Genomic DNA, 12,644 nt, shown 5'->3' on the forward strand with positions numbered 1-12,644 from the left:
CAAAATAGCCACCAACCTCTATTTTTAGGTAAATTGTCACTGATTTTGGTTGGTCTTGCATAGCTGTAGTTTGTAAAGAGCTTGTCCGGTCATGGACCAGGAGAAGATGTCTGGGAGGTGTTGCTGTAAGCCCTCCCAAGGCATGATCCCTCTCATCAGTCCCAACTCTCAGCTCTACCTCTTCTGTTAACCCAGGGTACAGGATGGGGCACATTGAGGACGGTGCTCTGTGATCCTCAGCAGCAGCCTCCCACGGGATCATTGTATTCAGCCAGACTGACGCTTCTGTCTCTCCTAGATTGCAGTTTTGGAGGAAATACGTACAACAGCTCTATGAAATGGCACCTCCCTAGCAATCCCTGTGTTACATACCAGTGCCAGGTAAGGATATCATCAGCATCATGCTAATTGAGTTGCAGGCTTTTCCCATGAAGTTCTGAGCCTTTTTTTATCCAATCCAAGTAAGCTGAAATATTTTATACCCAAAGCACAATATGGACTTTGCATTTAAAGTCATTTAAATCCACTCAGATATGGCTAGCTATAACCAAACACTCAGAAGGACAGGTTATATGTGACCTAAGTACCGCGATACCCAAACATTACTGAAGGAGACGTATGCAGCTGTGCCATTTCCTGCTGTTTTGATGTTGAAATAAATCCACCCCTCCCCCCCCTTTTTTTTTAGTGTACTAAACCTTTTGTGAAATTCAAATTATTATGTTAGTAATTGCACACTTTCATGTGTATGTGTCCATGGATTTTACCTGGGATGTTCTTTAACAGAAACACACAATCAAATATTTTCCTGAGCTTCTGTCCTGTTGGCACAGTGGTATTTTGGGTAGCTTGCTTATCTGCAACCTTAACATTTACAAGATTTCCAACCTTTAAGCACAAAACAAGTAATTATGTATAGTTTTATTTCTGTCTGTGAACAGATCTGAAATGTTTGATGGTAATTTGATCCAGTTTTAATAATAGCAGCTACTAAGAATCACAGCTGTTGGAAAGAGGAGACGTGAATGAGTATGAAGAGCTTCTACAAATAAGAAAAAGATGCTTCAAGATTTTACTCTTTTTTCTGTGATACTTCTGCTCTACAAACCCCACCCATGTTTCTAAAGACAAAAGTACTAAGAAGAATAATGTTTGAGCAGAATTATTCTGTATCCTTACACTTAATGAAAAGATACAGCTTGAATTTAGGTAGTCTGATCACTACTAGCTACATTAAATGAGCAATTATTTATTGCCTGTTTTAGTGTATAAATGCAAACCCAGGTTATCCTGTTTACTCTAGACCCATACATTTAAAAAACAGGTTTCCCTTGCCTCCAAATGCAAAGCTGCAAGTGGAATAAAACCCCACCATAGCAGCCTTTTGTGCACAGATCCTCACACCTAGATTTGTTCAGGAGGACTCTTGACTTCTTGAACAAGAAGTACAGGAAATGTTAATTTACTAATACTTATCAGGCAAAGCATCAAAGATAAGCGTCGCCCCTCTACAGAACAAGATGCTTTTATCTGCTTTCTAAGTCCTTTTTTCTTCCAAGGGGAGAGGGAGGAGAATGCCTTGTGTCTGGCCTGTTTTCACCAGAACTGCATGGAGATTACTGAGGTTAAGGATTCCTGATAAAGCAGGATTCCTTTTTCTAAGAAGGTGCTCAGTTTCTTACCTGATGCATTTGAAGGCAAATCCTGGGTCTGGAGTCAAGGAGACTCAACTGGATCTTTTGACTGTGAATTAACCTGAATCCTAATACCAGGCAGCAGGTACAGAAAGAAAAGAGCTTTTGAAATCCAGTGCTCCACAGCATGTGCTATGCTTTAGTTGTACCACTAGTAATTGTGGAATTTTGCTTGTTAAAGCAGTCACAGCACTAACAATGAGCATGTCTGGTCTGCTTCTTTTTCAGGAAGGAGTAATAGTAGAGTCGGAGGTACAGTGTGTTGTTCACTGCAAAAACCCTTCCAGACTCATGGGAACATGTTGTCCTGTGTGTCCAGGTGAGATTTAATGGGAAGATGCTGTTCTGCAAGTGCAACTGCATTTCTAATAATAACCATCATTACCTGGGAGGCTGCCTCTAATTTCTTCATTATGCTTTATAAGTTCTTCAAATGTGCAAGTTCTTAAAATGTGCTGTTTAGTGCACTACAGTGGCCTGAAGTGCACTAAACAGCACAAGAAGAGCATGCTTAATATTTTCTAGTAGAAGACATGCAGACTAGGAGATGCATAAGCAATAGCCACATATGTATTTTCATCGTTTTTCAGAGGGTTTGTCATCTGGGTTTGCCTGTCTGATGACTGGGCTTTTGTTAGAAGGTGAAAGATAAGAGTAATCCTAAAAAAGGAGACTCCCTTTTTGAAGGGGAGTGGGAATGGGTTATCTTTGTGAAGCACAGTGGCAAATTAACATGGTTTTATAGGCTAATTTGATTTTAACAGAAGTTTTGTAGGTAAGCACTGTTCCAGTTACAATATAATGGGTTTATTATATTCTAATTTGTTAAAACTTCTGCCAACATCTAATATAAACTGATGGAGTAAGTATGAGTCGTAAAAAACAAACAACTTAGAAAAATATTTCAAAGCCACTTTTAATGGATGTCTTGACTTCGCCTTAACTCTGCTGTTGCAAATTTATCTGCCATGGAAAGATGCTTTCTTTCCCCCCAAAATATATTTTGGGCTTCTTGAGTGATTTGTGTCAGGTAGGATGGTACAATTTGCTTTTCATATTGTCCTGTGGTGGGGTGTACTGTAGCAAAAAGGCAGTATGCTATCCTGAGCTAAACTTATTCAAATGCTGTTTCCAGGTTGTATATTTGAAGGGAGGCACTACAATGAAGGAGAAGAATTTAGGCCTGAAGGAAATAAATGTACCAAGTGTTCTTGTATTGTAAGTATTTGCCTTTTGGCATTGTATCTCCCTGTATGAACTTCAAAAGGCACGTTATTATTGCCAGAACAAAGCAAAAAATATAAGGCATTCAACACTATTATGCATTCTTCTCTTGGAGCTCAGGTTTCTATTGAAGATTTTACTGCACTAATACATTATATCACTCATATTCTCAGTTTATAATCCTTTTGTCAGCCTTACACTGTACACAGATAGAGCAGGATATTTGGGAGAGGGTTGATGTGTTAAATTTGTGACGCTTTATTTTGTGATGGGATCATGCAGGAGGAGACAGAAAGCTTTTTGGGTTTCATCTGTTGATCAACGTTTATTAGATGTTTCCTTAAACAGATCTTGCACAAGGATTCCTTTCAGCTGTATGTGGCAACTGCCTTTGCTCTGAATTGCTGAGTGAAAGGATGAGGGTAGCCTTCTTAGGCTGTCCCAGGTGGATTTTGTCTTGATGCTTAATGAAAAGGTCATATCCTGGATTTTATTCTTGACTGAAAACAATATAGAGAGGAAGTAATAATTGCATCCTTTGGGTGATGAGCACAGGCTTCTCTTTCACTTCCTTTAAGTTAAAAGATAATGCTGTATGAGTTGGGGCAGATAACTTTGACTTCATTGGTGTGATCTGTGAGACCAGTAAAATGCAAAGTTCGAATCACCGCTTTTGTTCCAATTGATGGGCTGGTTATCAGCAGAAAATGCAAGGTGTCAGAACTTTACATTTCAGGAGAAAGCTGAGAGTTTTGTCAGCACTAAGCACAGCTCTCCTTTGTCATGAAAATAAAATTTTAAAGGGAGGAGAGAATGATAGAATGTAAAAAATAATGTATACATAGGCACACACATATTTAATGAAGCTGCTGCAGAGAACTTTGTTCTGTTGTTGTGGGATTGTTGTGGGGAAAAAAATCCTGGTAATCTGAAAAATTAATTTACACTAATTTGTCACTTGTCCTGTGGCGAATTAGGCTGCTCAGGTCCTTTTGCTTGAGTTTTATTTAAGTTTTAATCCTGTAGTAATGAAAATAAACTGTCACACATGTCACAGTGATATATGTATGCCCTGGGCTCCCGCTCTGCTGACTGCCTCCTGTCCCAGGCTCCTTCTGTACTTGGTGGGTTCCCTTTCCAATTCAGCTTCAGCTGTAAAGCAGTAGCTTCACACTCTGGCTTTCCTCAGTCATGTTCCTCAGGGAAAGGCAGGTCTGAATGGTTGAGAAATCTGTGGAGACATGCTTAAGACTTTTCGGCCTGTACTTTGCTTGTTTCTAAGTACTGTACAGTTATTGCCTATCACCTGCTTGTTGGTATGCCGATATCTCCTTCATCAACCTTCCTTTGTTCCCTAAATATCAAAAGCAACTTTGCCATGAAGAGCATGGGAGGTGGGAGATATTTGGGAAGAGTAATATAAAGAAATATAGGAATATAGGGTCAGGCCTGTCGGGCTTTCCTTGACAGTTACCAGTCTCAGCTATGTTAGAGAAGGAAATGCATCAGCTACCGATAGCAAGACATTTAAAGCCTCAATCAAGAGGCTTAATGATCTCTTCTGAGAAAAATGGTATGATGGTTTTTGGATGTTAATGGCATCTTTATAAAAAGTTCAGCTCTAATTCTGAGTCTTACTGACAGCAAAATAAATGCCATCTATGTGTAAGACACACCTGACCTCCCTTCCTTCTCTCTGCAATGCCTGTTTTCGCGCTCTTGCCTGTTTCCTTCAGAATTTGGCTCCATGCTAATTCCTACATAATTTAAGTTCAAAACAAATAATGAAGGCATCCTCATGGCTGTGATAGCGGTTGCTGAGTGCTTTACATTAATTCTCTTTTGGGGAGGGGTCCCCAGTAAATCTCTTAGCTAAGCAGTTGGTGGATGTCTTATTTAAAGAGACCTGTCTAGTCATGCAATGTGGTGGCAAGAAGCTTGTGTGTGATTGTGTGATGTTCTGTAACTTGTGCAGGCTTTAACAGATGAAAGGCAGCTCCTAACCACAAATTAGATTTCTTCTAGGATTTCAGATTGTAACTATTTAGTGAGTTGATTATGGACATGTGGCAGAAGAAGTGGCGCAAATTATTGCCAAGGTATTTTTGGGTTGTGGTGTAAGGATTCAAGCCACTTTCACTTCAGGGTGAATTCTGCATTTTACTTGGGAGCAAGCTTTTCTAACAGTGGATTATTTTGGACTTCATAGGTTGTCAGTATCCTTGGGATTGCTCAGACTGGGACTGCAGGTAGCGTTAAATAGGAGCAAAGTAGAGGGATGGCTGTGGTTTGTATTTCTGGAGAGATGTAAGGCTGTCTTACACTCACTTTATGTATTAAAATGAGGAATTACAAAAAAGGAATTTTACCGTTGCAAAATGATGCACTCAAAAGTCATCACACGTCAGCGGGCCTGGACTGTGGGACCCAGTCTTTGGAAAGCTCTTTGGTAGTTCAAGTTTGTGGTATTTTCAGCTCAAGTTGGTGCCTAATAGGTACTGCCGGGCCCCTAAAGAATGTGAAACAGTTGTTACGATGTTTCATTGTTTTTAACATGCTTTGCTTGTGTGAGTGGAAACAAAAGGGGGATTTAGGAGCTGGGGATGCCTGTCTCAGTGCAGCAGGGTGGCTGAGGCTTCCCCTGCGCTCTTCAGCCCGGAGGGGTGGGGAAACCATGGCTGCACATGGGCAATTCACCCAGCCATTACCTGCCGCACACTCACCTTGTTAGCACAGTTTGTTTGACACTGCTTGTGGTTCTAGCTATTGTCTGCTGAAAACCGGACCAAACTCATTCCATGTAGGTCACCAAGACAACCCATTAGCTAATAACTTTTGGGTTGCTACTGAGCCAGGCCATGCTGGCGGCAGCGAGGTGGAGATGAAAGTCCATGTATTCCATTACTGCTCTTCTGAGTGAGCCACTCCTTGGGGCGACTAAGATTTCTCGCTGAAAATGTGAACGTATCACCTCTCACTCAATGTGTATTGCCTGTCAGGAGCGAATGAGCTGGCTTTTAATGACTCTGTTTCTCTGGGGAGAGGCATTTGTGTAAGAAAGGTGGACGGGATAATAGGGATCTCCTCACACCCCGGCTGAAACCCAGCTGTCTCACAATAATTCATCTGTCTGGCCTGTTCCTGGTTTTCGTGATAGGCCAGCAGCCTGTTCTAGAGAAACCTTGGATATTTTCCCTACCATAAGCACCTACTTAAATGAAGGACTGGCTGCTTTAATCAAGTGTTATTTCTCAGATACTACTTTTACGAGGTCGAGAGTCTGTTTCTGCTTGCACAGTGAGAGCACTTGGCTTACATGTTTCCTTTCCTACAGCCTGCATTAAAATACTCAGACAGTGATTATCTTAAATGTTTTCATTTTCTCTTTTGATGTAGCACGTTTGGAAAAAAAAAAAAACAACATATAGTGGAGGGGGAAGGAGGGAAAAACAGGGAGGGAGGAGAGGAGGTTTGGCAGGAAAGTGACCTTTCATGAGAGCAGTAACCATGGAGAAGCTTATCTTTAAATGGTAGTATCCAAACTCATAACTACCCCCTTTTGACTCACATCGCTGTTACCCAGACCATGGGCGCTGTGTGTTTTGGCATGCGAGGCATGCAGTGGTACGAGGTACCACCATGCTGAGAACACGCAGCACCATGGAGACGCCCCAGCCCAGGACCTGTTTTTCTCCACACCCCCGTGGGGAGAAGGGGAATGGACCCGCTCTGGGAATGGTTGGAGGCTGGATTATGGCATTGCTGGGAGCAGGAAGGGTCATTCTGTCTGGCTGTCCTGCACGGAGGCATGTCATGGGGGTGACCATCAGCAGTGTGGTCATGCCTGTTTGGTCACCAAGCAGCATCGTTTCTTAAAAGCAAAGTTGGCCTCTTAGCTGCTCTTCTGAAACAATTCAAAGCAAGTGAAACCCAAATGGCTGGAAGCAGAGCACAGGGATTTAGGACCCTTGGAGAGCTGAATTTAAAAGCAACCTCTGCTCCATCTCCTTTGGATCATTGGGGGCTTATACACTGCTGCTCAGGTGTGCTCAAGATGCACATGGCTGCTGGTCTGCGGGTGTACTTGTGGGTCTGTGCAGGAAATGTCTTGTCACTTATGTTCCTGAGTGCTAGGGTGCAAAAACTGCTTAACGAAAGTTTTGCACGAAGAAAAGGATATCACACCGAGAAAATCTGGTTTTAAATCAATGAGTAACAGGCATTGCAACTGTAGTAAGTAATGAGAAACTACATATGTTAGTGTTTTGGACACTGAGGGTGGAATTCTTCTTGTCTAGCTCCAGCCACTCAGAAGCAATGTGTCTGGTCTGAACTGCTTATCTGGGCTCCTCTTCAGTTAATGGAGAGAGAGAGAGGTGGCATGGATTACTCTCTGCAGATGCCTATCTTCCTCCAATAACTACAGAGGGAGCCTACTTGGCTCCCTGGCCTCTGAGATGACTGAAGATACCTGAGATGGATCACACCCCTGCAGTCAGCTAGGTGATAAAGCATCCTGATACTGCTTTAAAGACTTGGCTTTAACAGATATTGGGAGCTGCTGAAATATGCTCCCACCCCAATGGACTGTGGGGGAGGTACTCCAGGCTACTGGGAAACTCAGGGGAATACGCAATTAAATATATCCTCGGTGAAGGCTGGTAGCAGAAGCTATGTCCGAATTCAAATTTCCATCCTCAGTGCGGTGCCAAATGCTGATCTTCCCAAATTTCCATGTACTTCAGCTGCTTTGATTCAGCTCCAAACTCCAGCAGACACCATCTTCCCGCACTTCAGGGGCTAAGAAATGGAGACAGAGTTCTAGTCAGGGGTGGAAAAGGAAAGAGTTGGTCTTTTGGTAGGAGGAGTGTTCACTTTCTCGAAGTTAGTGACATAAACAGAAGTGGTTGGCTTACGGGTGGATGCAAATGGAGAGTAGTAAATATTCAGAAATGGGATGTGGAGGAGTGCTCACCATGTCTCTCTGGGAACCCTCTAGTATTTTGTCTGCAGATTTTTTGCAAGGCTAGAAAGTTTGGTTTTCTGACTAACCTAATAAAAACACAGTCTTCCAAGTAGGTGAAGAAGTGTGGCTGTGCAGATAGGTGTGGAAGGCCAAGGACTTCATCAAGAAAAGTAGTGTGGCACAGAGATACAGAATGTCCTGTTATTTATTTTTTATTTTATTTTCTTCAGACTTCAAAAAGTATACCGACTTCCATGGGGATTGTACACTACATGTGCCATGTCTGAAATATTAAATTCCTTTAATTTTGGAAATATCAAAGTTAAAAAAAAAATAGTTTGGACATTTTAAAAAAATCTATTAGAAAATATTAGAAAATTTTGTCCTCCATCCCTCCCACTTGCAGAGCTTCATAGCTCACCTACTCTGGGCATGTTCCCAGCACAGGCTGCAGAAACTCTTTCTCATACTTTTTAAATTTTGGTGAGAACTGAAGGAAGGAACTGAATGTTTGGGCACACTTCCAGGGGAGCAAAAGCATTGAACACCTTCCTGAAGATCTAGGTGACTCTTTAAGGATCATGGGCACAGAAGATGCAGCATCTTTCTCATATCTCTTCCTTCCTCAGAGCCTTTTGCTTGTCTGTCCTGCTCTTCGGGATTTAGTTCAAATTTACTTTCCATGTGTCAGCACAGTCCATGCTCCTCTGGCTGTGCAGTCAGTGGGGTCTACCTCCAGTTTTTCTTCCTTCTTTTCCACTTATGGCCACCAGTGAAAGATGAGTGCTCATGGTGCTTTATATCATAGGATATCATATCATATTTCTGTCCTCAATAGAAGGAAGTGTGGAAGAAGCATGTGAAAAAAGATAAAAGCACGATTTGGGAGATTACTGAGGGGAATTTTTCCTGCTAGAAAAGAAGGGTGGAAATGCTGGAATTGGATGAAGGAGCTCTGTCTTTATAAGACTGTTGTTTAGATAGAGACTGTTTTTCCAGTTTATTGATCCAAGATGTTTTGGGGATAATTAATGAATTAAGTTATACTAGAAGCCTGAAGAGCCTAAGTAAATGCTGATTAACAACATCCCCTGACTGTGTATTGCATGAACAACCTCTTGCAGTACAGAGAAAGAGTGTCCAGGACTTCTTATAATTTAAAGGAAAAGAATGCACAGAGCATATAAAGAAAGAAAATAAAATAATGCTGGTTGACCACTTTTAAATGGTCATAGTAAAGGCTTTTACCTTGAGTGTAGGTTGCTGTCACTCTTGAGAGCAAAGGAACAGAGCTTATGCTGTCAGCTGTCTGTCTCCTGCCTTGTTCAACTTTTCCTAATTAACAGGCTGAGATTGATTGTCCTTATTAACAAAGAAGAATGAAGTACATAGAAGAGAGCTGTTAACAGGCAGCCGCTGATGAGCGCACTATTTTTTATTGGCGTTGGGCTGTAATGAAGACTGCAAACATCTCTGCTATAACTCACTCCTTGCAAAGGCAATGAACTATCTTGGAGGGGTAACAAAGCAGTAAGACAGCAGAAAACAAAGAACTTGGTTAAATTAAGCAAACAAAAAAAGAAAAAGGGATCTTGCTGGCCAGCAGGGGATGAAAGGGTTGCACGTGGTTTCAGAAGTCCCTGGTGAAGACAAAGGTTTTATGTGAGGTGGCTGTAGCACTTCTTGTAAGTGGCTTCAAATGGGAATGCGTGTGGCATCTCATGGGAACACTTCTGTGCAGAATTGATTTGGGTCTAAAAGATTCCCACAAGTTGTGGTAGGAAGCAGTAAAAGCAATAGCTTGTCAATTAACAGGGCCTTTGTTTGCCAAATATTTTATGGAGAGTCCAAAACTCTTCTGGCTGGTGTTACAATGAAGGAAAGGCTGAGAGGAGTAGGAGTGCTCGGCTTTCATGTTTGTCACCCTTTCAGTTTAAATAAACTTGGATGTCACAGGTTTGGGAGTTGTTATCTGTTAACAATAGTTAATGATTTTAAACTTGCATGCAGCTCTCCGTGTTCTGAGACAAGATGTTGTAGTATGCACAATACTGCTAAATGCATTTACACAAGAGGGCTTAATTAACTGCGTAACACCTACTTGTTTTCCTTTGTCCAATTTTCAAAAGTAAAAAAAAATATTATAAAAAAATAATAATAATAAAAAATTTAAAATTGGATGCAATACATTGTTGCATGTGGGGTTTTGGGTTTTAGATATTTTCCCATTCTCAAGACTGATCTTCATTACTTTGTTTACTGTACTTTTTTACTTAATCATGCTGTGGCCGCTGACTTTGTTCATATTTAATGTGTTTTGTAGAAGATGTAAAGTGAAACTTGGCATCATTAAGTTTGAATTGCTGTTGAGATCTAGTGCAATTGCCAATTCCATCGTGAATTCGTATCAGTTTGGCTAAATTCTTCTTGCTCTTTCCACTGCATCCTACACCATTGCTTTTGTTTTCTGCCCTTGAAGCATTTTGTGTTGATAAAGGAGCAAGTTTCCAACCCTACCTGATAAACTATTCTCCAGCTGGGATGTGTGATAAATTGACATTGCTTACAACAAACCAGCCATATAGAAAGACTCCTTGGATTCAACTTTTTAAATGTTAATGAACATATTTATTACTTGTATTGCCTTATTTAATGATGAGAGATGAACATGTTGCATAGTCAAGGGGAGAAAAATGATACCCAGCAAATTATTTTCAGGATTGTGACAGGCTGTAACTTTTTAATACAACTCATATTTTAAGGCTGAAAGCAGGATAGACAGAATAATTCACTGCCTGTCAAAAGATACATGGGAAACAGAAAAAAAAATCTTTGAGACGTGACAGTGATTTAGTTATTCTGCCTTTAACCTGTCAGAAATAAAATTTGACTAGGAACCAGGCTATCATAACATCTTTGGCACTCTGCTGTGGGTACATCAATCTGAAGGAAAGATGCAGAAGTCCTTGTGGGCAAGTCAGGTTTAGAGCCAGCAGTAGGATGTACACCCTCAGCTTCCACCATAGGTGTGTAAATATGAAAGGTGAGTCCTTAAAAATACTTTCTAATTCTAGGGATAGAAACTGCCTGAATGTCTTAACTTTCTTCCAGGAAGTCACATATTATGGTACCTGAACTTCTGTCCCAAACATGACTAGAACACCATTAAACTGGACAATCCCAAGCTTCATTGAAAACCTAAGAAGTTTTCAGCTCTCTGCCAGAAGCTTCGTAATGAAGCACTGAGATTTTCTACAGAAAGCAGATGTGTGTGGGGGGTTTTTGTTGATTTTTTTTTTTTCCTTTGTAAACTGAAGTTTAGTGGAATTACTCAATATTTTGCGCTAAAATAATTGAAATGGAAAAATTTCTTTCTCACACTCCTACTTGGATGTCAAAGCCAATGCAATTGAAAGGGCAAACTCCAGATATCCAGCAGGCTTAGATCTGATGTTTGAGGTGTCTGAGCGCAAAAGGATTTGGTGGGTTTTCTGTGTTTTTTTGTTTGTTTGTTTTTTTGTTTTCTTTCTCCAGAACACAGTAAAAGGAGTTTTCTGAGAGTAGAACAGAAGCTAATGTGCCCTTGCCAATAGTGTCTTTCTTCACAGGAAAAAACAGAGCCGGCCTCAGCTCTGAGTCCATAACAGTGAGGAGAGTCTTACTGCTTTTACCATCCTCTGCCTTGCACCTTGCATTCAACATGCTGAACAAGAATTTGAAAACTGGACAGTGTATGTGAAAATAATTAATTCCAAGAAGTCTAAGGATTTTGTGCTTTTCAGCACTTGGTCTGTTCTCGGCTCCCTCTCCTAGTTGCAGCATAACTTTCATTCTTCTGGATGCAGCTGAATAGCAATTCTTCCTAGCAATCTCAGTTGTTGATGTACTATTTGTTTTTTCAGCAGACAGCTGAACTGCCCCTGCCCTCTGTCTTTTGAGGTGTTTTTTTTTTTGTTTTTAAGTTCTCCAAGGTTCCTGCAATTACCATTCTTCCCCCATCTAGATTTTTTAGTGTTGCACTTAAGCAAGTATGGCTATGTACATGCCTGGTACCATGCAGGGAGGGGAAAACATCTTCTACTATCCACTGCTCTTTGTAGTTGACATGCACATGTAAAATCTCTTATCAGTAGTACTTGAACAGTATCTGCTACTATGATGTCTTTTTGACTGTGAACCTGATTCTAACACGGTGAGCACTTTTATAAAGTAGCTAAATGGGAATAGGACTCATAAAAGTTGACACCTGGTGGAAACCAATCCAGGCAGGCATTTTCTTTCCCCATGGTGTTGTTACATTCCTTGTGGTCAGCAGTAACAGCTCTGCAACCTGAAGTATGGGCTGCAGGGTTTTATGCTGTGTTCAAATAGGCATAGCTTGAAGCTTTAGTGTTTATGGTGTTTGGAGGACACTTTCTCGCTTTCTGAGTATTCAGTACAGCAGAGGTAACAGCAAGCAATTCTATAAAATGAGGAGTAAGTTGCAGGCTAATCTGAGGGCTGAGGGGGGTGGAGGGAGAAGAAACATGCTTGTACATCAGCAGAAATATCATGAGCCTTAGTCAACCTGTGTAGCACATTTGCTGTTGTTCCTGCGACTGGTTTTGCATTATTTCTCTGAGTCAGACAAAAGGCTAATAATATAATGCCAAAAAGTACTTCCTGCAGTTTTCATAATGAGTGCCTGTGTTTCTATTTCTAAACATCTTGTCGGGCTGCTTGTCACCACTGTCAGTCTCTGGGAAATCCTTTATCTCAGA

At 41.0% G+C, this 12,644-nt stretch overlaps 1 protein-coding gene across 9 annotated transcripts in view; it reads left to right on the plus strand.

Moving 5' to 3' along the window:
- Nucleotides 1-12,644, plus strand: part of BMPER (BMP binding endothelial regulator) — a 158,603-nt gene that overhangs the window by 38,578 nt on the left and 107,381 nt on the right. For all 9 annotated transcript variants that reach the window (XM_065055159.1, XM_065055162.1, XM_065055158.1 and 6 more), the window contains 3 exons: nucleotides 299-381; nucleotides 1,923-2,013; nucleotides 2,830-2,912. In XM_065055159.1, coding sequence (XP_064911231.1) covers nucleotides 299-381; nucleotides 1,923-2,013; nucleotides 2,830-2,912 — 257 coding nt within the window. The remainder of the gene's footprint in view (nucleotides 1-298; nucleotides 382-1,922; nucleotides 2,014-2,829; nucleotides 2,913-12,644) is intronic.

The sequence above is a fragment of the Columba livia genome, chromosome 2 (assembly GCF_036013475.1).
Source record: "Columba livia isolate bColLiv1 breed racing homer chromosome 2, bColLiv1.pat.W.v2, whole genome shotgun sequence".
Classification (NCBI taxonomy): Eukaryota; Metazoa; Chordata; class Aves; order Columbiformes; family Columbidae; genus Columba; species Columba livia.